At 38.3% G+C, this 23,664-nt stretch overlaps 1 protein-coding gene across 1 annotated transcript in view; it reads right to left on the reverse strand.

Annotated features, from left to right (window-relative positions):
• Positions 1–913: 913 nt before the first annotated feature.
• Positions 914–23,664, reverse strand: part of HTT (huntingtin) — a 196,843-nt gene continuing 174,092 nt past the window's right edge. Inside the window, exons 60-69 of the mRNA XM_044681771.1 lie at positions 22,927–23,057; positions 22,689–22,818; positions 21,053–21,208; positions 16,353–16,543; positions 13,845–13,959; positions 13,199–13,412; positions 8,935–9,040; positions 4,975–5,137; positions 3,104–3,264; positions 914–1,980 (exon numbers count right to left, since the gene is read on the reverse strand). Coding sequence (XP_044537706.1) covers positions 1,767–1,980; positions 3,104–3,264; positions 4,975–5,137; positions 8,935–9,040; positions 13,199–13,412; positions 13,845–13,959; positions 16,353–16,543; positions 21,053–21,208; positions 22,689–22,818; positions 22,927–23,057 — 1,581 coding nt within the window. The 3' untranslated portion in view covers positions 914–1,766. The remainder of the gene's footprint in view (positions 1,981–3,103; positions 3,265–4,974; positions 5,138–8,934; positions 9,041–13,198; positions 13,413–13,844; positions 13,960–16,352; positions 16,544–21,052; positions 21,209–22,688; positions 22,819–22,926; positions 23,058–23,664) is intronic.

The raw sequence follows: 23,664 nt of genomic DNA on the forward strand, positions 1-23,664 counted from the left end.
AAGCAGCCAGATTGATTACCCTCCTACCCCCAAAAATCTCAAATCATTTATGAACAATTATTGTGTCCAGTCTTTGTAGATAACCTCTTTGGCTCATGACTTTGGTGCTGGCTTTTAAGAGAGTCCAAACTTCTAGTTTACTCCTCAAACCATACAAAACAAAATGAGAATATGCCTGTGGTTACATTGGACCAGACCTGAAATGTGTAAATATGTGGGTGACAAGAAGCAGTATAGAAAACAGCAAAGTTTGCTCCTTCCCTAAAGGTGCTCAGAAAAAGTATAATAAAGGGTTAAATATAACAAGAACACCAGGAGGCAAGGCTGATCTATCCTAAAGAAGTGGGATCACTTCAGTACTGGTGGGGTCTTTGTGGGCACCCATACCCTGAGACAGAAAACTGATCATTAATTCAGAAATCAAACCTTAAAGAAGGTGGCAATGCCCCAGTACTGAGAGTGTTTGAGCTGTTAACTCAACAGACCAAGGAAACGGCTTCTCGGTCAAAGGTAATGGCTGCACATATCCAAAAGGACACTTGCCTCCACTGTTTAAGAGTAACAGAACAAGTCAGCTACTAGGGGGCTGGAGGGGTTAGGAAGTTTCTTTGCCTAAAGCAAACTGGGCATAAGAAAATATTGAGAGCAGCTGCTATGTACTAGAAAAGTTCTATTAACTTCTGATCGCACACGTGTGTGTGTGTGTGTGTGTGTGTGTGTTCGTTCATGAGCTAGGGGGGAAATGATTCTGAATGATCTGAATGGGATACTCTGAACACAACTCAGAGGTTCCACAGAAAGTAGATGACATGCTGAACCAAAATGTGATGTGACTTAACTGTTAAGATGGATAAAAAATGAAGGTGAGAAGATGCACCCAGGGAGAAAGCAGGGACAATATAGGAGCAGTAGAGACATTCAGTAGAGTGGCTTTTGATCATTTCAAAGTACAGCACGTCATGCAGCACAGATTTTACAATTGTACATACTTTTTACATGGATATAGAAATCTTTAAGTTAAAATTAATCTCTTTACTGATATACTCAAATTTTAAATCCTGAGAAGAAAAAGGAAAAATAAATCATGGCTGTGTGTGGGCCAGATCCCCTTTCCCCAACATCCCCACCATGCCACACACCACAGTATACCAAAGTCCAAAGAGACAGGGATTACATGCTGGGAGTGTTAATCATGGAAATGGGATTTCTTTTTCCTTTCAGCTTGAGAGAGACATTAGGAAACACTTTCTAAAGCTTGATTATACCAGATAATAGCTACATAAAAACGGGAAAGTGTCCTGCGTCCGTAACCTGCATGGAGGGAGTACTTTTGTCAAAGATAAAGGATCAGTTGCAACCTAGTAACAATGAACAGGTTGAACACTTAGAAAAATATATAAACACCTGGTTACTTTGCATTTAGTACTAGCCCATATCATACAGAGTTAATTAAAACAGCTGTTGTGGCTTTGCTTTTTGTTCTTGTAAAAACTCAGTCTCGATCCCCAATACAACCTGAGGTGTGCGGATGACGTCCCTTCATCATGGCTATCCCATTGCAAACAACCACTTCTGTAATAGTGTGAAAGAGATACAAACACTGGCATAGGAGAATCATGAAACCCACAAATGCACTTTTTTGCTTGAACTCTCTCCTATCCCCAGCCATCCAGGGTGAAATCAAGAGTCCTTCTGTTTTTCCTTGTGTCCACATTGGACTCCAGCCCAAGCTGCCAATCCCCGCACTATCCAGTTCCATGAGACTTTCAACAGGCTGCAATCTTGTGGACATTTTGCAAACAAGTCAGCAGTCGGTGGTAGGGATTTCCTGGAGATGCTACCACCTCAAACACAGACTGAAAGGCCCTGCGATCTAGCTCCTCATCTATCTGGTGTCTGTAAAAGTCTATGGCCACCAGACAGAAAAGATTAATGTCCACTTGTTCCGATTTCCCCATCCTGCTGATGATGTGTGGAAGGCTGGCATAGGAGTTAAGGGCATATTATTGGGGGGGAAAAGAGAAAAACAATGCTAAGGTTTAAAGTTTGGCATTCTCCACCCATTGGGATTCTTTTCTGACCATAAGAGCAAAAAGTGGATTCCCTCCGGCAGTGTATTCCGCAGGAAAATGTTAGCTAATCACTGAGAAAGAAAACGTACACAATAAAGAAATCTCTTTAGAAGCCACATAGTTCAATCAAAGCTAAGCTAAAAAAATCTAAATCTCTTCCTTCATTAAAAAAAAAAAAAAGCCTCAGTCCCTTTGTACCCTCTTGCTGATTCCTACAATTAGAGAGGCCAAGAGGGCACATCTAGGCAGGAACTCGGTGGGCGCTAGGGAAGGAAATGTGAGCCCAAACTAATTCGAGAAAGTTCCCATTGGGAGACGACTTACCAAGCCCCGTCTTCCCTCAGCAGAGCTTCCTCTTGATGCTCTGACTTTTTCCGTGTGTAATGAGTGCTGGGCAGTGCCATGGCCTCACTCCGTTGGCTACTCCAGTTGCTCTGGGTGATGTCACCCTGTCATCGCTAGAGCAGCTGAACTACTTTAAGGCTATTGTGGTTTGTTTGAGGGGGAAAGTTGCCAGAAGTACGACTTTGGCTTTTAGGGTGGGAATTCCAGCAGATACTATTTTCTTGGCATCTTGGCCAAGAGAGTTGTATGGGGCACACTGACAACAAAAATAATGAAAAGCAGCATCAGTTTAAAAAAAACAAAACACTATCCTAAGCACTGAAAATGCCTTTAGAGACAAGAGCCTTAAAACTTGCTTCAAAATTGCTTTAAAAAAAAACAAAACAATCCTAAGCGCTCTTTTCTCATTCTCTAACATTTAGAATATTTATCTAATTAACAAAAAGCAAACATCATCAAAATGAGTACAAGTTTCCCTTTGGCCTGGGGTAGGGTGTGGGGGGATAGAAGGGAAGGAGGGGGAGAGATTAAACCCAATGATCCAGTCCTCTGAAAACCCATTCTTAGCAAAAACCCATGAACATTGAAATGATGTGTTTCAGGTTCTGGGGTACTAACAAAGACAAGAAACAGAACCAACAAGTGTAGTGACTAAGGATGTGATGTAGAGACCAAGCAGAGGATACATTGCTGAAACCCACTGACTAGTGGAAGCACTGACGAAAAAACAGGAGAGACTCCACATGGCCATTGCGACTGGGGTCCTCTGAGTGAAGTTTGAGAGAGAGAGCATCACCCAATCTCTGACCATAGATGATTGTCCTGTGGTGTGCAACGTCTGAAACACCTGAAAAACAACGCATCCAAGATGTTTCAATGGGAAAACGAAGTCTTTAGAACAAAGGAAGAAAGAATATTTAAAAAATAACCGCTTAAACAGAGACCTATTAGGATTAGGTATGCAATATACAAAAAAAAAATGAGCAAAGTAACCTAATGTTTGATAAACCCAAGGGTTCTAGCTAATGGGGCAAAAGCTGATGGGAAAACTGGGAAGTAGTTTTGGTAGAAAGATGGCATAGACCAACACCATATATAAAAATAAACTCAAAATAGATATATGATTTTGACATAAATGTTGATATATGCAAATTAATAAGCATGGAAGAAATTATCAGTCAGATTCTTGTAGAGAAGAGTTCATGACTAAACAAGAGATAAACAGGTTCACAAAAGGTAAAATGGATAATTTTGACTATATAAAATTAAAAACTACAAAAGCAATGCAGGTAAATTAGAAGGGAAATAGTAAACTAAGAAAAAAATCTTTGCAGCAAGTTTCTTTGATAAAGTCTCATTTCTATAGGAAACTGAACCAAATTTATAAGAATGAGAGTCATTTCCCAGTTGATAAATGGCCAAAGGATACAAGTAGGAAGTTTTCTAAGGGAGAAATCAAAACTATCAAGTCATATGAAAAAAATGTTCAAAATCACTATCAGAGAAATATGTATATTAAAACAATTCTGAAGTAACATACTATACCCATCGAATTGATTAAAATGACAAAAATTAAAAAGGACAAATCCCCTAGGAAATGTGAGAAAATAGGTACATTAATGCACCACTGGTAGAATTATGAATTGGTTTAACCATTCTGGAAAGCAATTTGGAACTATGCCTCAAAGATATTAAACTGTATATACTTTTGATCCAGTGATACTGTTACTAGGCCTATAACTGTCTCCAAAACAAAAAGAGTATAAGAACCTATATGTAGAAAATTATTTATAGCGGCTTTTTGTTATGGTGGCAAAGAACTGGAAACTCAGGAGATGCTTATCAACTAGGAAATGGCTGAACACATGACGGTAACTGATCAAAACAATTCCTGATTAAAGAATACTATAGTCTACTTTTGGGGGGAAGGGAGAGAGAATAACTAATATGGAAATTTATTTTAAATGATCATTTACACATTTGTAATGAGTTCTAGTTTTCTTGCTTTCCCAATGGGAGATAAAGAATATTCAGAACTGAAAATAAAATAAAACTGAATTTAAAAAAAAAAAAAAGAAAAAGGTCTGTCAGAATGGAATCTTGCTAATTAGAAAGTCTAACAAATCAAATGAATAGAATATCATTTCAGGACTTCCAGAACACATGACTTAATATGTGTGGGATTTCTCCACTGATCCAGACTGTAGCCCTTTCTGTCCTCAGGCATTTCTAGAGTCAAAGAATTCAGAACTTTGGAGCCAACTTTCTAATGATGAATTTTTTACACTTAGCTAGATCAGTCTCCGGAAAACAGACATATCATGAAGCCTGTTCTTGAAGCTTTTCTGGCTTGGTAGTGGTACCACCAGAGTTCACTACTGGCTTAGCCTTTGAGAACTCTAGCCACAAAAGCATGATGAAGCTTTGAAGAGAGATAATGGGTTAAAAAATGGAAACAACTTTATAGCAAATTTATCAGGATAACATAAATATCTTTAAACTATTTTTCAAAATACTCCAAATTTGCATTTGTGAAAACCATCAAAGAACACACTACCTTATATACAACAGTTGCCATGAATTGTGGATATGGCTGCTGGTTCGATAGAAATTCTCCAATAACTTTGTTCATTACATCCTGAGGAGGGAAAAAATCATCTAGAAACTGAGGAAGGATCCGTGCTACCACTCTAGCTTCGCAAGGAAATCCTTTCCTGATCCTAGGTGAAGGAAGAGAAGAAATGTCAGGATTGTGGAAAGGAAATGAAATTTTAATTCCTGAATTAGAAGACTGATCTTTCTAAAATGGCATAATCCTGCTTATAATTCTCCGTCACCTGGTAGTATTGTACACTGAACTAGAATCACAAGGTTGAAAATGCCCTTGACCCTCAGGGGGCCTTAAGCTGAGAAGTTCCCAAATGGATTTTCATGAGATTAATAACAATTATGTTTAATAAAAAATCAAATGCCATCTTTGTTTCTTGAAATGCTCTTCTTCCTTATCTCTACTACTGAAATACTACCTCATCTTACTTATCCAAGGCACAGCTCAAATACGACACCTACCAGAAAGCTTTTCAAAATCCCCGAAGGCAGAGTGATCTGTTATCTCTGAGCCCTCCCAGTGGAAGGCTGTCTAATGCAGGCATCATATTCTGTATTAAATTCCTTGTGTATGTGCCATGTTCTCATGCCTAGACTGTGAGCTCCCTAAAAGTAGGACAGTGTTATATTTCTCTCTGTGGTTTCCACAATGCCACGAAAAAGGTTCTTCATGTTACAATAGGTGCTTTTAAAAAATGGGCAAACAAATCAATGGAAACACCATTATTTACATCAATTATAGTGAGCTATTTCTAAGTTGTCCTCACTGCGGACAGGTATAAATGGGAACAGTAAGGCCTGTTAGGTTCCCCTGACTCCCTGACCCTCTGTCTGGAGGGAACTGAAAAGAAAAAGAATGAGCAATACTAATCCAGCTCCCCCTCACACCCAATTTTGAGCACGACTGCAGTTTGGGCCGTTGCTTGCCTTGGCAATCCAAAAATCCTGACAGCCACTCTCAGTAACCTCTTCTAGTTAGTCTGAAAACTAGTCCTAACATCTAATCTGTATCTCATGCATGCCTTCCACTCTCAGCTAAGTCAGACAAACCAAAAACCAAAAATACCTCCTCATTAAGCAGTCATTCCTTCATCTACTATTTAATTGTACTTTTCTAGCACTATCTTTATTAATGGCAGATGCTAGAGCTACATGAGGCTGCACACACATGTGCATGCACACACACACACTCTAATGCAATTACTTTCTATGGAACCCTTATGTCTCATGTGATATATCTAGAAGTTACATGAAAAAATGCTGGTGCCAATACTATTTTCCCTTCTAAAATATTAACTATGAAATTACTTATGAATTAATACTATAAGCAACAATTTTCTACAAAGGAAATGGACTTAACTTCCTGTTTTACTCCAAAATTCAATTCCTATCTTTCCTGGCGGTGTTCAGCCTCCAAAAGCCATGGACCAGTATGTAGAAGTTCCCTCAGTGTATTTCATACTCCAAAAGTGTTCTGGGTGGCTACTCTGGAAAGACTGACAACTAACTGAAAGTATATTCACTTCCATTTATGCCTTTGGGAAGGTCAACAATGTAATCATCCATTTTTGTTTGTGTGGCCAAATATTTGTACCAGAAAGTTAAATATCAAGCAACCATTACACAAGAGAAACATGGTTGTTTTCCATATGCATTTTTTTTAAACCCTTACCTTCTGTCTTGGAATCAATACTGTGTATAGGTTCCAAGGGAGAAGAGTGGGAAGGGCTAGGCAATGGGGATTAAGTGACTTGCACAAGGTCACACAGCTGGGAAGTGTCTACGGCCAAATTTGAATCCAGGACCTCCCATCTCTGCGCCTGGCTCTTTATCCACAGAGCCACCTAGCTGCCCCCTCCATATGCTCTTTTAAATTAACATAGAATCACAGAATTCTGGAACTAGAAAAGATAGTAAGATTGTCCATTCCAAATACTTCATATTAAGAATTTTAAGAACCTAAGAGAAGAAAGGTCCCCAAATCACACAGTGAATTAGTCTGACAGAACAGGGATTAGTAATCCTGTTTCCTGACTCCTAGATACTCATTCCATCACTTTCTTTTTCTGACACTAAACACACAGCCTAAAGTCAGCTCTGGGAATTTGTCAAAGGCAAAAGATACAGGAAACCTTAACCATCAAAGTGGCAACAGGCCTTACTGGTAAATATTGTGTCTTTGTCCCGAGAAGACAAGCAACAAACATACAAAAGGATTTTATCAATTATCTTCTTGCCCCAATTTATACCTTCATCTTTGGGGTTAAAAAAAAAAAAAAAAAAGAATGATTCAGGCTTAGACCCTAACATGGCCTAGTGCATTCTTTGCCTGCTTCCTTATACCCTAGCTTTTATAAATTTTATAAGGCTTATCTTTGGCTAAGGAATGACAAGAAAAAAGCACTCCAAAGAAGATATGGACACTTCAAACAGAATGAAGTCTTTTAGGCAGTTCAATTTCACTAGCAAACTTCAATTTATTTGTTAATACTGTGACTAGAAATGGCCTAATATTGATCTGGTTATTTGCCTAGACCAGCATTAGTGAGCCTTTTAGAGATCACATGCCCAAACTGCACTTTTAAGCTGCCAGAGAGTGGATGGAGAACATGCTTGCATTGGGCAGCTAGAGAGAGGAATGGGCATATGAAAAATGTCCTCAGGCATGGTGGAGAGGGGGAACAGAGCGCCCCCTCCCGTATGTCTTGGGCACACAGACCACCACGGGTCTAGAGAGTATGACCAGAGCACCAAACACTGGAAACCATCTACAGACCCCAAGTACCTGGGCTAACTTCCTAGTTCTACCAGTTCTGGAACCCTGGAACTATTTCTTCATCTGTACAAAAAGGGGGCTGTACTGGGTGATCTCCAAGGCCCTATTCCAGCTCTAACTGGAATGATATAGGACTAGGTTCAGGGAAGGGCAATGGTGACTTGAAAGAATTAATGCAGGTCACACAGCACCAGCCCATTAAGATCATTTGGAATAAAATCTTTAAAACCAAGATTGAGAATTCAAGTACACACAGGTTCCATTCCTTTTACCACTATCTGATGAAGACATCTTAAAGACCTTTCCAATAATAGCTTGAATTCTAGAGTGCTTTAAAGTTTACTAAGAGCTTTCTTCACCAGAGTCCTGGAGGTCCCTAGCACAAATGTTATTCTGTCCATCTGACAGATGAGGAAACTGAGTCAGAAAGCCTCAATGAAGTACCTTGCAAAAGGTCAAACAGCCAATTAACACAGAAGACTGTGGTCTTCTGATTTTCCACCTGGCCCACACATTCTCATACATAGTGAATGTGACCTTCTTATTCTCCTCAAAAGCTCAACTGCATTTCTTCCTTGGCTTTAGAAGACAAAAGGCAATAGAAAAAAATATGGTTTGAATTCTAGACTCCCAATGCTGTGTGGCTTCTCTCAGGAAAAACAGAAATATTTAACTAATATCCTTATTATTAGAAAGAGTTCCAGTACAATATCCACAGTATTCTCTGTGAGTTTCAGTATAGTGTCACTTCAGGGTGATACCTAATTATGGGGTACAAACCCTCTCCTTCTGAATGATGCAATGATCACTCAACATTACCCTACAACCAATTTAAGGCACTACTCAGAAAGCTTGTTTTGGTGAAATCTTGGCTGGTGGAGATGCCTCCTGTGAATTGCCCCTAGAGCTAGTCTGTCAACCATGGGTGCTATGGCAGAGGAAGCACTCTGTGGGTGGTCATGAAAACATTAGTGACTAATCAGGATACAAATGGGAAATATTAACATTATTATGATACAAGTGCTAACAAGAAGAATAAAAACATTCAAATGCCATTGTTCCTTAGCTAAAATGACAGTACCTCTAAGGATAAAAGATGCAGCTGGAGGGAAAAGTCAAACTATAATGGCTTACCTATCAAAGAGAACAGATACTCGCTCCATTGCAACAATGACAGACTCACTGTCTGGGGCAGTGGGGTTGGGATCTGAGGTTCTGCCAGGGCTGATTTTCTCCTTTCCTGGAACAAAATAATTCAGAGGTAAGCTTAATTAGTAAGAAAAACGAAACAGACCTACCTATAGGAATTTGCTCATAGCAAGCAATGAAAATTTGTTAAATGAACTCAGATTCAGAAAAATATTAATTGCTCATGGTAGGATGAGTTGATAAAAAAAAGACAATTATACCTAAATTAATTTACTTATTCAATGCCATGCCAATCAAACTCCCCAAAATTATTTTATAGAACTAGAATCAGGAAGCATAAAAGATCAAGAATAATAAGGGAAATAATGGAAAAAAAAAAGAAGGAAGTGGCCTAGCAGTACCAGATCTCAAACTGCAATCATTGAAACAGTACTGGCTAAAAAATGGAATAGATTAGATACACAATATACAGGGGTAAATGACCTTAGCAATCTAGTGTTTGATTAACCCAAAGACCCCAGCTTTTGGATGAAATCTCATTATCTGACAAAAACTGCTGGGAAAACTAGAAGATGGTAAAGCAGAAACTAGGAATAGAACAACATCTACACTCCGTACCAAGATATGGTCAAAATGTGTATATGATTTAGGCATGAAGAGTGATATCTTAAGTAAATTAGGGGAATATAGAATAGTTTACCTACCAGATCTATGAAGAAGGGAAGAATTTATCTCAAACAAGAGATATAGAACATTACAAAAGGTAAAATGAATAATTTTGACTATATTAAATTAAAATGTTTTTGTATAAACAAAACCAACATCACCAAGATTAGAAAGGAAATGACAAAGTGGGAAAAAATTTTATAACAAATTTCTCTGAATAAAGCCTCATTTCTCAAATACATAGAGAAATGAGTTGAATTTATAAGACTACAAATCATTTTCCAGTTGACAAATGGTTAAAGGATATGAATGAGCAGTTTACAGTTGAAGAAATAAATGTTATTCAATAATCATATGAAAAAATGTTCTAAATCACTCTTGTTTAGAGAAATGGAAATTAAAACAACTCTGAGGAACTACCTCACACCTATCAGATTGGTTAATATAAAAGTAAAGTGAAAAATGTTGGCGGCAATGTGGCAAAATTCAGACAATAAAGCATTGTTGATGGAGTTGTAAACTGATTCAACCATTATGGAGGGCTATTTGGAACAATGGCCGAAGGTCTATAAAACTGTGCATACCCACTGATCTAGTAATACCACTCCTAGGTCTGTATCCCAAAAAGATTTTTAAAAAGGGGGTGGAATCTACTTGTACAAAAATATTTACAGCAGTTCTTTTTGGGTTAGCAAAGAAATTGAAGGGATGTCCTTCAATTGGGCTGAACAAATTGTGGTATATGATGGTGACGGAATACTATTGTGCTCTAAGAAATGATGAAGATTTCAGAAAGAATTAGAAAGATCTTCATGATCTGATGCAGAGTGAAATAAGCAGAACCAGGAGAACACTGTACACATTAATAACAACATAGCATGACGATCAACTTTGCTACTCTCAGAAATACAATCCTGTTCAACAAGGGACTTTATGACAAAGAATGCTATTCACCTCTGTGTGAAGGAAATTTACTTTTCTAGGGTTGCGCACTTGACCTACCAAAGGTCCAACCAAACATTTGGCCTGGAAGCCAGGATGGGGTGAGAGAAATCAATGGGCAAATCAGATCACTTGAGTCTACCTCAGTGCGCATGAATTTGTGTCACCTACATCACCAAGTGTGGGTCATGGAAGTGTTCGCTCACTATCTTAAGTAACTATGTTGAGGGAGCTGCTGCAGTGGCCAGGCTGAGACCACCCACGTGGTGGTTTAGATTAAGCTATTTTGCTTTTATCCCTTTACCCAATTCTGATCTTTTACTTATCCAAGAAATTCTAATAAACGTTATAAGATTCTAAGGACCAGAGTCTTGGAAAAAGAACTGTTGTCAGGATGCAGTTCAAAGCATATGATTTTTCATTTTAGTTTATTTTTGTTTTTATTTTGGGATTTTGGTTTTATATGAGTATTCTCTTACAACACTGAACAATATGGAAATATGTTTTGCATGATAATACATGTATAACCCAGATCAAATTGCTTACTACCTCTGAGAAGGGGAAGGGAAGAAAAGGAAGAGGCAATTTGGATCATATAGTTTCAGAAAACACATGTGGAAAATTGTTACTACATGTAAGTGGGAAAATAAAATAGCTTTTAAAAATAAAACATTTTTCTAAATAAATAATGTACTCAGATCAAGGGATTAAGAATGTTAAAAACTTCAACATTTAAACTAATACATGTGGTGCAACTTCACAATGTTTATAATTGTTGTTATTCAGTTGTTTTCAGTCTGGTCCAAATCTTCTTGACCCCATTTGGGTTTTCTTGGAACAAATACTACAGTGGTTTGCCATTCCTTTACCTTCATTTATTTATTTATTTGCCCTCTCGTTCAATTATTTATTTATTTGCTTGCTTGCTTGCTTATTTATTTATTTGTTTATCTTTCTTTCTGACTCCAGGACCAGCACATGATGCACTATAGTGGCACCTTGATGTCCCTAATGTTTACATACATTCTTTTATTTGCTCCACCCAATACCGAGACAGGTAAAAGAGTTAGGATTTTCCCTTTTCACAAATGAAAGAAGTTTAATTTGAGAACTCAGGAAGTAGCAGAGCTAATATTTAAACCTGGATCCAAGCATTTTAGCCCTTCAAATCCTCTGAATCCCAAGTCTAGCAGTCTTTCTTCTAACATTTGAAAAAACCCAATGAGAAACAATGTCCTTCTCTTGAAATAATGCAGAAGGTTTTCATGTTTTAATTGTTTTACTGAACCTCTGTGGAAGAAAAGAGATAGGTACCTTTTAAACATTAAGAATGAAATCACAATTATTTTTTTTATTCTAGGTCACTGGTTACAAAAAGTTATATGTTACAAGATTTATTTTTCATCTCTCCACTTTGAGCTGGAAAAAAAAAAAAGAGAAAAGGAAATACTTAGGGCAACAATGATTAAGAAGAGGGTCACACTACCAACCTGGCAGCATCACAAGAACTTCTGGCTGGCTGAGATGGCAGAACTAATAAACAAATGAGCTTCTAGGAACCTACTGAGTCTAGAGGTCCAAAGTAGGCCAGTAACAGCAGAGGGAGGGAGGATGAATATTCTGAGCTCAAATATAGTGTTCTTTCAGATATAAGAAGGGGATCAAGCACACCACAGTGTCAGATCTAGTTCTAAAGAATTATTTGGAAATGACTCAGACCTCAGGAAACATTAGCTAGAGTAGTTTAGGGAGGTTAAGTACTAGTCTGTCTGTCCATGTAGTTTTCTCTTATATGTATTTTCAGTTTCCTGAAACTCTATTCCTGACATTTATGATTACTTTTTTCTCATGAACAAACCTTAGAAGTTGGTGCTAGAAAGAATTGGAAATTGTGGGGATGCCCATCAACTGGGAATGGCTGAACAAACTGTGGTACATGTTGGTGATGGAATACTATTGTGCCATAAGAAATGATAAACAGGATGATTTCAGAAGGAGCTAGAAAGATCTGCATGAGCTGATGCTGACTGAAATAAGCAGAAGTAAGAGAACACTGTATCTAGTAACAGGAATATTATACGATGTTCAACTGTAAAAACTTGACTACTCTCAGCAATGCAATAATGTGGAATGATCCTGATTTATGATGGGGAATGCTATCTACCTCCAGAGGAAGAACTGTTGGAGTCAGATGGATGCAGATCAAAGCATACTATCTTTCATACATTGGTTTATTTATGGTTTTATTTGGGGGTTTTGGTTTTGCATGAGCATGCTCATACAAGTATGCAAGTATGTTTTGCATGATAATAAAAATTTTAATTAAAAAAAAAAAGAAGTTGGTGCTAGAGCCAAATACCAAGTTATGTTAGCAGTAGAAAGGAGAAAGGTAATCAGTGATCAAATATAATAGGTCTCTACACCCAGGAAACCAAAAAGGATTGGGGACCAAAAAAATAAGGAAAATTAAGAAATTAGGTTAGGATTTTAAACTTCAGAAAAGAGTACAAAGGAAAGCCTTAGCTCTGGGGGCATCAGTTCTAAGAAGATACAAAGTTCCTAGAAAGCTGCTATTAATTCAGCAAGATTCATCCCACAGAGTCAGGACATCATTAAAGTGAGTTGATCATGAACTCCATACCTGTATACATGCAAGTTAACATCAAGCCCAGGGCTGCCATGGCTCGGTGAGGACTATGCACATTCACTCTATCAACACTGAGCTTAACTAAGGACTCTCCATCCAGCCTGGAAAGCTGCTCTGAAAGAAGAAGTCGTTCTAAACCTCTCAGCACACAATGATAAATAATGGCTGGAGTGGATTCTTCACTGGCAGAAAGCATCACCCCACACATCTGAAACAACAGAAGAAAAGTTTTCAGGAAATCATGAACACTCTCTTAACTTGGCTTCCTATAATGCTTCTTTCCAAATTTGACAGGAACACAGAATAAAATTCACACACGATAACTAAAAAAACAGGAGAAAATAAAGAGGTTGTTCAACTTACTCAATCCTCCTAAAGCAGTGATAGGCAAACTTTTTAAACTTTTTAAAGAGGGGGCCAAAGGAAAGGAAATGCTCATCTGTCAGTCTGTTTCTAAGGCAACTCTTTCGAAGTTTCATTGTATTGTATCCTACTCATTGTGTTTGTCAGATTAGGAATAATGTCCGCAGAGAGATAGAACGTTTCAGGGGGCCACATCTGGCCCGCAGGCCATAGTTTGCCCATCACAGTCCTCAAGGAAGGGTTCTCTTAAGGCTTTGGCTGCCCAGTCTCAGCTCACCTGTATTACTGCAGCAGAAAACTCTGGGCCTACATCCAGGGGGTAATTCTCCATAAGGTAGAAGGCGGCAGCACAGGTCACCAGAACATGCTGCTGGCTGTGCAAATTCACACAACTGCAAAAACCAACCAAACAGGTAACTGTTACACTGGGCATGGAATCCAATTTCTCTGTGATGATGACACAGGATAAGTTTCTAAATAAATGTATGATCTGAATAACTGCAATTTTGACAGTTTTCACCATGGTGTGAGCAAAGATTTTGAGTGGAATTACCAATATCAAAATGTGTCAAAGAATTTTACACATGCATGAACCCATCTCTGTGCATTCTTATGCTTTTACCCCATGACCTTACTCAAGAACACACAGGGAATCTCTTTACTTTCTACTGAATGAAGCCAAAACTCCTCAGCCTAGCACTGTTAGTCAATCAACAAACAACCTGTCAAATACTTTTAGGAGCCCCCACTTTCCCGAAGTTTCCAATCTTACCACCCCCAAACCCTATGTACAGTTATGTTCATCTTCCCCATCCCCTAAATCCACCGAGCTCACTCCCTTCTCTGATGCTCAAGCTGAGTGGTTCTTTTCCCCAGGGTCTTCTCTGCCGGTCCACATCCAAACCCAACCCAGCCCTTCCAGCGGCAGACTGTACAGGGTATGTCTCAAGCAACCACCTGCTCTATATTGTTTGGATATTTGTTCCCACAACACTTTCCTCAGAACACCGCTGTGAAGGGTGTAGTGCAAGCATTAGTTACACTGTGAAGGGACTTGCCCCTGGCCACACAAATACTGTGTTAGAGTTGGGAGTGGACACCAGGATTCCCGACTTCATGCTTCTGCCCACTCATCTCACCCTTTTTTGAACACCTAGTCAATCTGGCACTGAAATTTTCTCCAGTTTTCCTTTGCTTCAGCTTGTTAGCTGCTCTCTCTTTTGTAGCTGCCACGGTGTGCCAGAGGAGCACTGGATATGAAATGAGAGGATCTGGGTTTGAATCTTGGTTCTGTGACTTAATCCCTCCCTCTGGATACCCTGAGAGTGTGGGATACAAAAGTGTAATAAATTCTTGTGGATGCTCTCTCCTATCTTTTCTTCTCCCTACTCACCTAGTATATAAACAATCTTAATGACAAAGAATGAAGCAGATTCTGCTAGCAAAAGTTATACTCCAGATATGAAGGGTGCATGGGTAGTCCTTGTTTTCTTGAATTGGTTTGGCAAAAATTGGTGGCCATATCTCTCTCAAGACTTGAAGTTTTTCATGTTCTCACATATTCTGGTTAGAATCACACTTGTGTTATGTTGCCACATGTTTCCATGACTCTTTATGAAGACTAACTTACTCAGGTATGACTCGGCCCACTAGAACACTTTCTATAAGGCTGAAATGTTAATTATGGCTACTATTTTATTCTCAGGACAATGGCAAAACAGTTGAACTTCCCCTGCTCTGAGGAGACAAAGTAATTAAGCCAATAGAAAGAATAACCTCATTTTTTTATAAGAAAAAAAAAAAACCTTACCCTTCCACCTTAGAATTAATACTGTATACTGGTTCTAAAGCAGAAGGACCAGGCAATGGGGGTCAAGTGACTCGCCCAGGGTAACACAACTAGGAAGTGTCTGAGGCCAGATTTGAACCCAGGACCTCCCATCTCTGGGCCTAGCTCTCAATCCACTAAGCCACCCAGTTACCCTCAGAATAACCTCATTTTTACAAGTGGTACCTTACATTTAGCAAAGCTATTAGACCACAATATCATGCCTGCACAGAGGATGGACAAGTGAACTTCAAACTGACAAGAAAGGGATCGACCCACAGGCATGGGATTCTATTTAAGCAGTTATGTATTAAATTTATAGACTGTTCACAGCACTTTGTCACATGGGTATAATTATTTGGAAACTCTTCCCACTGGGATGAAAAAAAAATAAAACCTAGTCATGGTCCAAGATTTCCTAACAGAATGAAAGTGAAAATAAGAAATCATATTTTAATTGAACTTTACAGTTGCACAGAACGTGACATACACTGCTGTATCAAAAGACCCTGACAACTCTCTATGGTGGGTAGTATAAGCATTAGGATTCCAGTTTTATAGACCTGGAACTGATACTGAGATAGGCTCACCCAAAAGACATTTTTCTTCCTTGGTTTTGGCCTGGACATCCTACTTGAGGCAATCTATTTATCCAAACCCAAGAATGCCAATTTTGAAATTTTGAAATGCTCCAATTTATCCTACTTAATTTATTGAGAGAGACAGTATGGCAGAATGGGAAGGGTTGAAACATGGTCCTGGTTAGTCTTCCTTCAGTCTCTGATTCCTATACTTCTTCCCATTAAGTTATAGGGCAAGTGCATTAACACTTCATTTCAAAACCACAGCATCCTCTAAACTAGCTTGGCATTGGAAAGACATGTATAACTTACTTTCCTACCCAGAGAACCTCATACAAGTAGAAGGGATCTGGATGGCTTCACTCTTATAACTTACTGAGCGATTCCTCTGAGATTTGAAAGGAGGTAATCACTGATAATTGGAATGAGCTGCTTTGCTGTTTCATCAAGTAGGTCACATTCAAGCACGTAGAGGATGCCATGCAATGCTCCAATCTTGCTCGGCAAATGGGTGCTTCGGAGTGTGGTCTCCAGCAGCCTACTCACTGGCTCAGCAACAGCTTTATCCTGAGGCACAGATAAACAACAACGACAACATCAGCAACAATGGAGAATGTTACACTGGATGGAGCCACCATTCTAAAACTTCAAGCAGCTGCAGTAGAGATAAATACTACCTTATGTAGTGGACACGAGTCACCTATTTAATCTAGAATCTAGAAAGGGCAATTGATAGATTAGTTTATATCAAAATCAGGACTAAATGGACTCACCATCTCACAAGATATCACCAAATACTCTATATAAATTAGATAGATGGGTCTTTAATAAGGGCTTTCTTTCTCATCATCAAGAAATTCTCTCTAGATTAGAGGTTGTAAACCTGAGATACATCAGTCTAGGTTTTTAAAAATATCTTTATAACTATTTTAGCATGATTGGTTCCTTTTGCAATCTTATGTATTTATTTTATGCATTTAAATACATTATTCTGAGACCTCATCCAACAGCCAAAGGGGTCCATGAGACAAAAAAGATTAAGAATTCTGGCTCTAGCTGTTCACATAAAATACAAGCCATTTCCAGACTCCATAGAGTCAAAAACTACAATCTTTCTGACCATTCTGGAAAGCCTACAAATGATCACCTCCATATGTAACAATTCTCTTCTTGTTTAAAGAAAGGTACTGATGGACAAGGCCAGAATAAGTCAGAACACAAGAATTTGCTCAAGCTTTTGCCTTATTAATCTCGAGGATAAAGATAACATTTTTTCTCTTCTTTTCTCTTGTCCCTTTACTCCTCCCCACCAGATCCTCTGGTAGTTTCAGTTGTTGAAGAACTGACCCCATTTTGAACAATAAGTGTCTTTTCTACAGTTCTTTTCAGCTCTCAATCTATGATCTTAAGATGCAGTCCTCAGCTCTGGCATGGTCAATCCATACAATTCTGTAAATTCAATACTGCATAAAGGCAGTATGTAAAAAAACCCCTATGAATGATGTCTATCTCTAAAGAAGAATGTGTAGATACATATAGACAAAATCTGGCAGTCAAAGGATAAATCATCTTGATTTAAGATCATTTTTGTCTGTATGGTTTGTTTCTTTCCTTTATTGACAATGCTGCATTTGCCTGAGGGATATTTAGGACTGGGCACAAAAACGCAAGGACAATTAAATTTAATCTGGCAGTTGAAAGTCTCTGCAAAGAAAAAGAGTTCCCTTACAAGTCTTAGTTGCTTTTTACATGGCTCATGCAAGACCCAGAGGGTGGCAGCTTTGAGGAACTGTGGTCACAGAAGAAAAGCTACTCCATTTATTTGTCTGTTCCCTAGATGACTTACAAAATCATTAGGGTGGCAATATAGCTACAAGCTATCCTAACCAGAAGATAAGTAGATAATTTAAATTAAAAAAAAAAAACAAAAAAAAAAACTCCTGCTGCTCAAAAGCCCTAAGATATATGGCCACTAATTCTGCACAACACAGTCTGTGCAGGAAGATGAAGACAAGTTCTTGATATGCTTTGTCCCCGTAGGGAGAAGAAAAAGAAAAATACAAGCAAAAGGGTTTTCAACATTCACAATCCACAAGTTACCTCCAAGGTATATAGTTGTTGTTAAACAAGTGGGATCCAGGAGAAATATGAATGACAAAAACATCTTCATTGAGACCCTACCTTATTTAAGATTCCTGCCTCTTGCAGAACAAAGTTAAAGGCTTTGAAAAGAGCAAGCAAATATTTGTTGAATGATTGAACAGATGAATAAAAGATTTTATATTCTCATTAGATTATAAACTACATCAGGGAGGAATTATATTTATCTATAATGTAATAAATGCCAATTGAGTGGGTTCAAATCTGTCCTTAGCCACTTCCTAGCTGCTTGACCCTGGGAAAGTCATTTAACCCCAATTGCCTAGCCCTTAGCACTCTTCTGCGTTGAAACTAACACTTAGTATTGATCCCAAGGTAGAAGGTAAGGGATTTAAAATAAAATTCAATTTTGAATCTACTGCATGCAAAGCACTATGATTCCTTGTATAAGGAAAGATATAAATTTAGTCGAGCCACAGACTACCCTCAAGGAGCCAATAGTACTATAAGGGGAAGAAGACACATAAATAAGTAACCACAACACAAAATATTCCATAATAAGTCATTACAACAAAAGTCTGAGGGAAAAAGTTATCATTAATCAAGAAGAAATCAGGGAAGGCTTTCTAGAAGAAGGGCTATATTTGAGATGGGCTTTAAAGGATCAGCAGGAATTCGGCAGACAAAATAGAGGTAGGAAGTACTCGTCCGGAGCAGGCTGTGCAAAAGAACAGTGGTGTCGGAGTGCAATGTCTATTTTAGAGCCAGAGTTGCCAAGTTTGGGTGCAAGATAATGTATATGAAGAAAAGTAACCTGAATTCTGGCTAGGAAGGTCCTTTAATGCTAGGTGGAAGGGGAGGAGCTTGAACTTTGCACTTTGTATCCCCATTGTCTAGTTGAGTTGAATAAAAAGGTGAAAGAATTTCCTTGTGCCCTTACCAGACTACATTCTATGGGTATAAAGCTCATATCTTCTCTAGGTAAAATCACTCCCAGTGCTCAGCATATTGCAGTACGCAGAGTAGGTAGTTAATATGTTCGTGGAAGAACTTCACAGAATGACTCCAAACAAAATTTCCAGCCTTCTCTTACAGAACTCTATTCCACACAGAATATATGTGCTAAACGAAACCACCAGCACAGTATATCACTAAAACAATTCCTTTACAATGGGATATCTTCCCAGTTCCTCCCCTTTTCCTAATACTATGCTTCTGCTTCAAAGCCAAGTTCTAATACAATCTCCATGATGCTTTCTTGGATCCCTCTAGCTAGGAAAAATTCTTTTCTTTCTCAGATCTGTACTAGTTATTCTATGTTTATGGAATTTGGGTAGATACTGTGTTCTCATTTAGACTGTTAACTCCAAGTGGGCAAAGGTCACATCTTCTTAATTTTGTATCACTCTCAATACCTTGAACAGTGTCTTGCACATAGTAAGCACTTAATAAATGGCTAATTAATTAAGACAAAGAAGGACATCAACTACAAAGGTTTGAATAAAGTTTAATCTCTATGCTGATGGCAAGGACTGGGTTTATTTAATTCTCTTTTAAAAAAAGTAGGGCACCACATGTACATTTTTTATGTGTTCATTTAATAAATGTTCCATGAGGAGAAATATAGGCAAGAAAATGGATACAAATTAGAGTCTGAGTTAAGAAGCAGAATTGGGAAAAGCTTCAAAGGAGGAACAGCTTGAATCTTATGACAAAGAGACATTGTAGCTTCTGTACTTGGAAAGCAGGAAGACATGGCTTAATACAGCAGGAGGCTGTGATGTGGATGGTCCAAAGAAGGAAGACTCCAAAGAAGGGGTGGCAATTGTAAAATACAAAAGGGGATCTGGATCACATCAGGGAAAGAAGAGAGGGATTCAGAGTCTTTTGAATCTTTAGGGCAGAAGATGAAGGAAAAAAGAGTCATCATGGGGTTGCCAGCTAGAAGAATAATGACGTGTAGACAGTCATGATGTAGGGAGAAGAAAGGTATAGGAAATTCTGACCTCCCAAGGCTTACTCAACACTTCTAAAGACTTTTAAATTAGATGAAGTATGAAGAGGACTAGATGGTATCCAAGGTCCCTTTGAGCTCTAGTGTGCCACAGCTCTATGAATATTGTCAAGGACGCTTCTTCAAAGCATCTCAATGGGGGAGGAATAAAATGCAGAATTAGGAATACTCCAGTGCTGGAGTAACCCTTCATCTTTTTTTTTTTTTTTTCATAAAGAGAAGATTCCTGTCCTGGGTGAGAAGATGGTCTAGGTGACTTCTCTAAGTCCCTTATAGCTCAGAAAGTTAATAATTCTGTAAAGATTGGAGGAACAATAATATTAATTGCTCTCATTGAGGAGCACTTATTCAGCCAGTTCATACATTCTAACTAATGGTAACACTAATCACTCTCAAACTGAAGTCCTGAATTGTAAATAGCACAGTCTTGGGCAATAATGAGAGGATCCTATCTCCAAGTCAACTCATCTTTCCTTCCAATTCCTCCTCCATTTTACTATTTCTGTTGATAGCACCGCAGACTGAAGCTTTGGAGACATACTTGGCTCTTCTATCTTCCTCATTCTCCTTATCCAACAAAATGACAACATGTATTATCTTATTTGTACTTCTATCACTAAATGCAGGCCCTTCTAAATTACCTATTGTATGGATAACAGCCTCCTAACTGGTCTTCCTGCCTCTAGTTTATCTTCTCTCTAATATATCCTGTACGCACTGCCTGAGTAATCTTTGTAATACACAGTTCTGATCAAGTCACTCCTCTATTCAAAACCCTTGAGAGGGTTCCCAATGCCTACAGAATAAAAGTATAAATTCCTGATCCCAGCAACTGGTAATTAACTAAGGACTTTTCTACCATTATCAAGCTAAGAAAATGACCAAAATATTAGTAAATCAACCAAAATTTACATATAAAAACAATTTTGAAAGGACTGACACCAGAAATATCTATATCTTACCATCCCCAGAACAGCCGCAGCTTTACAAGTGGCTGGCACTAAATATTGAATGAGAATTTCATCTTCAGAAGGATGCACCCTTCGTAACTCTGTCAGTGTCAAGTACATCATCTCAAATTGATTCCTTTCTGTAAACAAGTCTGAAACTGCCAGGAGCTGGAGATGAACAAGACATTTTTTCAACAGAGAAAGGGAGAATCAGGTTATCAGGGATATAAATCAAAACAACAGCTAAAAACTCTGCCAATGGGGACATATGTTCAACTCCAAGGGGCAACACAACAGAGCCTGAGGGGGCCTTTAGGATTCAGAAACAAAAAAGAAATCTCTAAGACCAAATTTATTGTGCTATTTGGTGCTATAGGAGCCAATAGGAAACAGAAGAAAGAAGGTTGGATTTGGAGTGAGGACTCCTGGGTTTCAAATCTGCCTCTGGCATTTTGTGTGACTTGGACATGTCACTTGCTCTCTGAGTCTTAGTTTCTCCTTTGTAATATGAGGGGATTGGGTTAAGTGATTTTTAAGTTCCCTTTCAGCTCTATATTCTATACCAGTGATTCCCAAAGTGGGCGCCACCACCCCCTGGTGGGTGCTGCAGCAATCCAGGAGAGCGGTGATGGCCACAGGTGCATTTATCTTTCCCATTAATTGCTATTAAATTTTTTAAAAAATTTCATTTCCAGGGGGCTAAGTAATATTTTTTCTGGAAAGGGGGCAGTAGGCCAAAAACATTTGGGAACCACTGTTCTATACTCTGAAAAAGAGAGCTAATATGGGCACCTTTCACAAGTACTTTGTAAACTATAATATACTATGAAAATGTGAGATAATATTAGTACTCTCAAAGAATCTTTAAATTCATACTTCTTTGGCTTGTAACCGAAAGGTCGGAAAAAATCTATAGAAACATCGCAAAAAGAAATTAAGCTAATTTACTATCCATGAGATGTAAGAAAGCTACCCTATGAGCAGAAAGGATCTCCAGAAAGTTTCTAATAGATAATTACTCACTCCAAAGCTCTTTTTCAGTGATTTTTTTCCCAATCCTTCTGACAACACCAAGGAGCAAGCCTCAAATGCACTATACTAATTTAGAACAATTGTACTAATGGTATGTAATAGCTCTAATTGTAGAAATGGTATTTAATAATTAGCAAGATATAATTCTTTATTCCCTACTAATATATCTTTTAACAAGGACAAGAGGGAAATCTAGGGAATAGGAGGCAGCAAAACTATATAGATTAGAATCCCATAATCAAGGAATTAACATTACTAATAGCAATATGTATAGCAATACCTTCCATAGATGTAACACTTTACAATTTAGAAAATGCTTTCACTGCATTTCAATAGATGAATATGACAGCCCTGGTGAGATAGGCTTTACAGACATTACCACTCTCCCCATTTTACCCATGAGAAAATGGAAGGTCAGCAAAGTTATGTGGCTTGTCCAGTCACACAGTTAGTCTATCAAACAGCAGAAAACAGCAGAAATGGAACTCTGGCCTTCTCACCCCTGATTCAAAGCTCTTTCTACCAAATGAAAAGGTCAATTTGGTTGCTCTTGTTGGGTTTTAATTGTGGGGCAAGGGAAGGTACCAGGGAGAATTTTCAGGGAAAGGGAACTTACAGATCTTACTACTTCACTGATCAGAATGACTGGAGTTCTTTTGGCTGAACTCGATGGGAGTATCCACTGACTGTATAATTCAAGCAAAAACTGCGAACAGGAATGTATATCAACTCCAGCCCGGTGTTTCCTGCAAAAAATAAGACTTTAAGTATTCTTTCAGATTCTAAAATATGTTACTAAACCTTATCTTGACAATTTAAGAAAATTAATTAACAAAACAAAACTACGTTGAAACCTGGAGTTTATTGGAGATGTTGGAGGTGAAGAAGGGGCAGGAAGGTCACCATCGTCTTCTTCATCTTCATCCCACTCTTCTTCTCTCAGTGGAGTGATGTTATTTCCGAGCCACACAGAGTGTATAGAGACCTGAGACACACAAACCAAAACCATTTAGAAATATTTGGGCTTTTCCCCTGCACAAAAAAGATAGAAGCAGCACTTAAGTAGACACTACTATGTGCAGACCACTGTGCTTAGACCTGAGGCAGACACAAAATTTAGAAAAGATACACTCCCTACAATCTAGTAAGGGTAAATGACACCTAAACAGATAAGTAAAATGCATGATATTAATTGATAAATGCAGCAAAGAATTACAAATCAAAGTGAAGGCTGCAGGGCAGGAACAAGAAAGGCTTCATGGAGGAAGTGACATCTGAGTTAAGCTTTAAAAGATGAATAGGATATCTGTAAGCAAAAAGAGAGATAATATTCCAGGCACAGAAAATATGAGTGAAAGCTTAAAAATATCCCTTTGGGGAATTAAAAAAAGATATAAAAGCAGAGTATATTACAGAAGATAATGACATCAAGAATTGGCTTTTTAACTGGTTTGAAAAGCCAGATTAGCTAACCCTCTGGAGTAGGCATCTTGTCCTAGGATGAAAGACAAAATTTGGTATTTCACTCAAAATGACACCAATTTTCTGCACAGAGCCTAGACAGTGTATAGAAATATTCAGGGGGAGTCAAG

Source organism: Gracilinanus agilis, chromosome 6, assembly GCF_016433145.1.
Source record: "Gracilinanus agilis isolate LMUSP501 chromosome 6, AgileGrace, whole genome shotgun sequence".
Classification (NCBI taxonomy): domain Eukaryota; kingdom Metazoa; phylum Chordata; class Mammalia; order Didelphimorphia; family Didelphidae; genus Gracilinanus; species Gracilinanus agilis.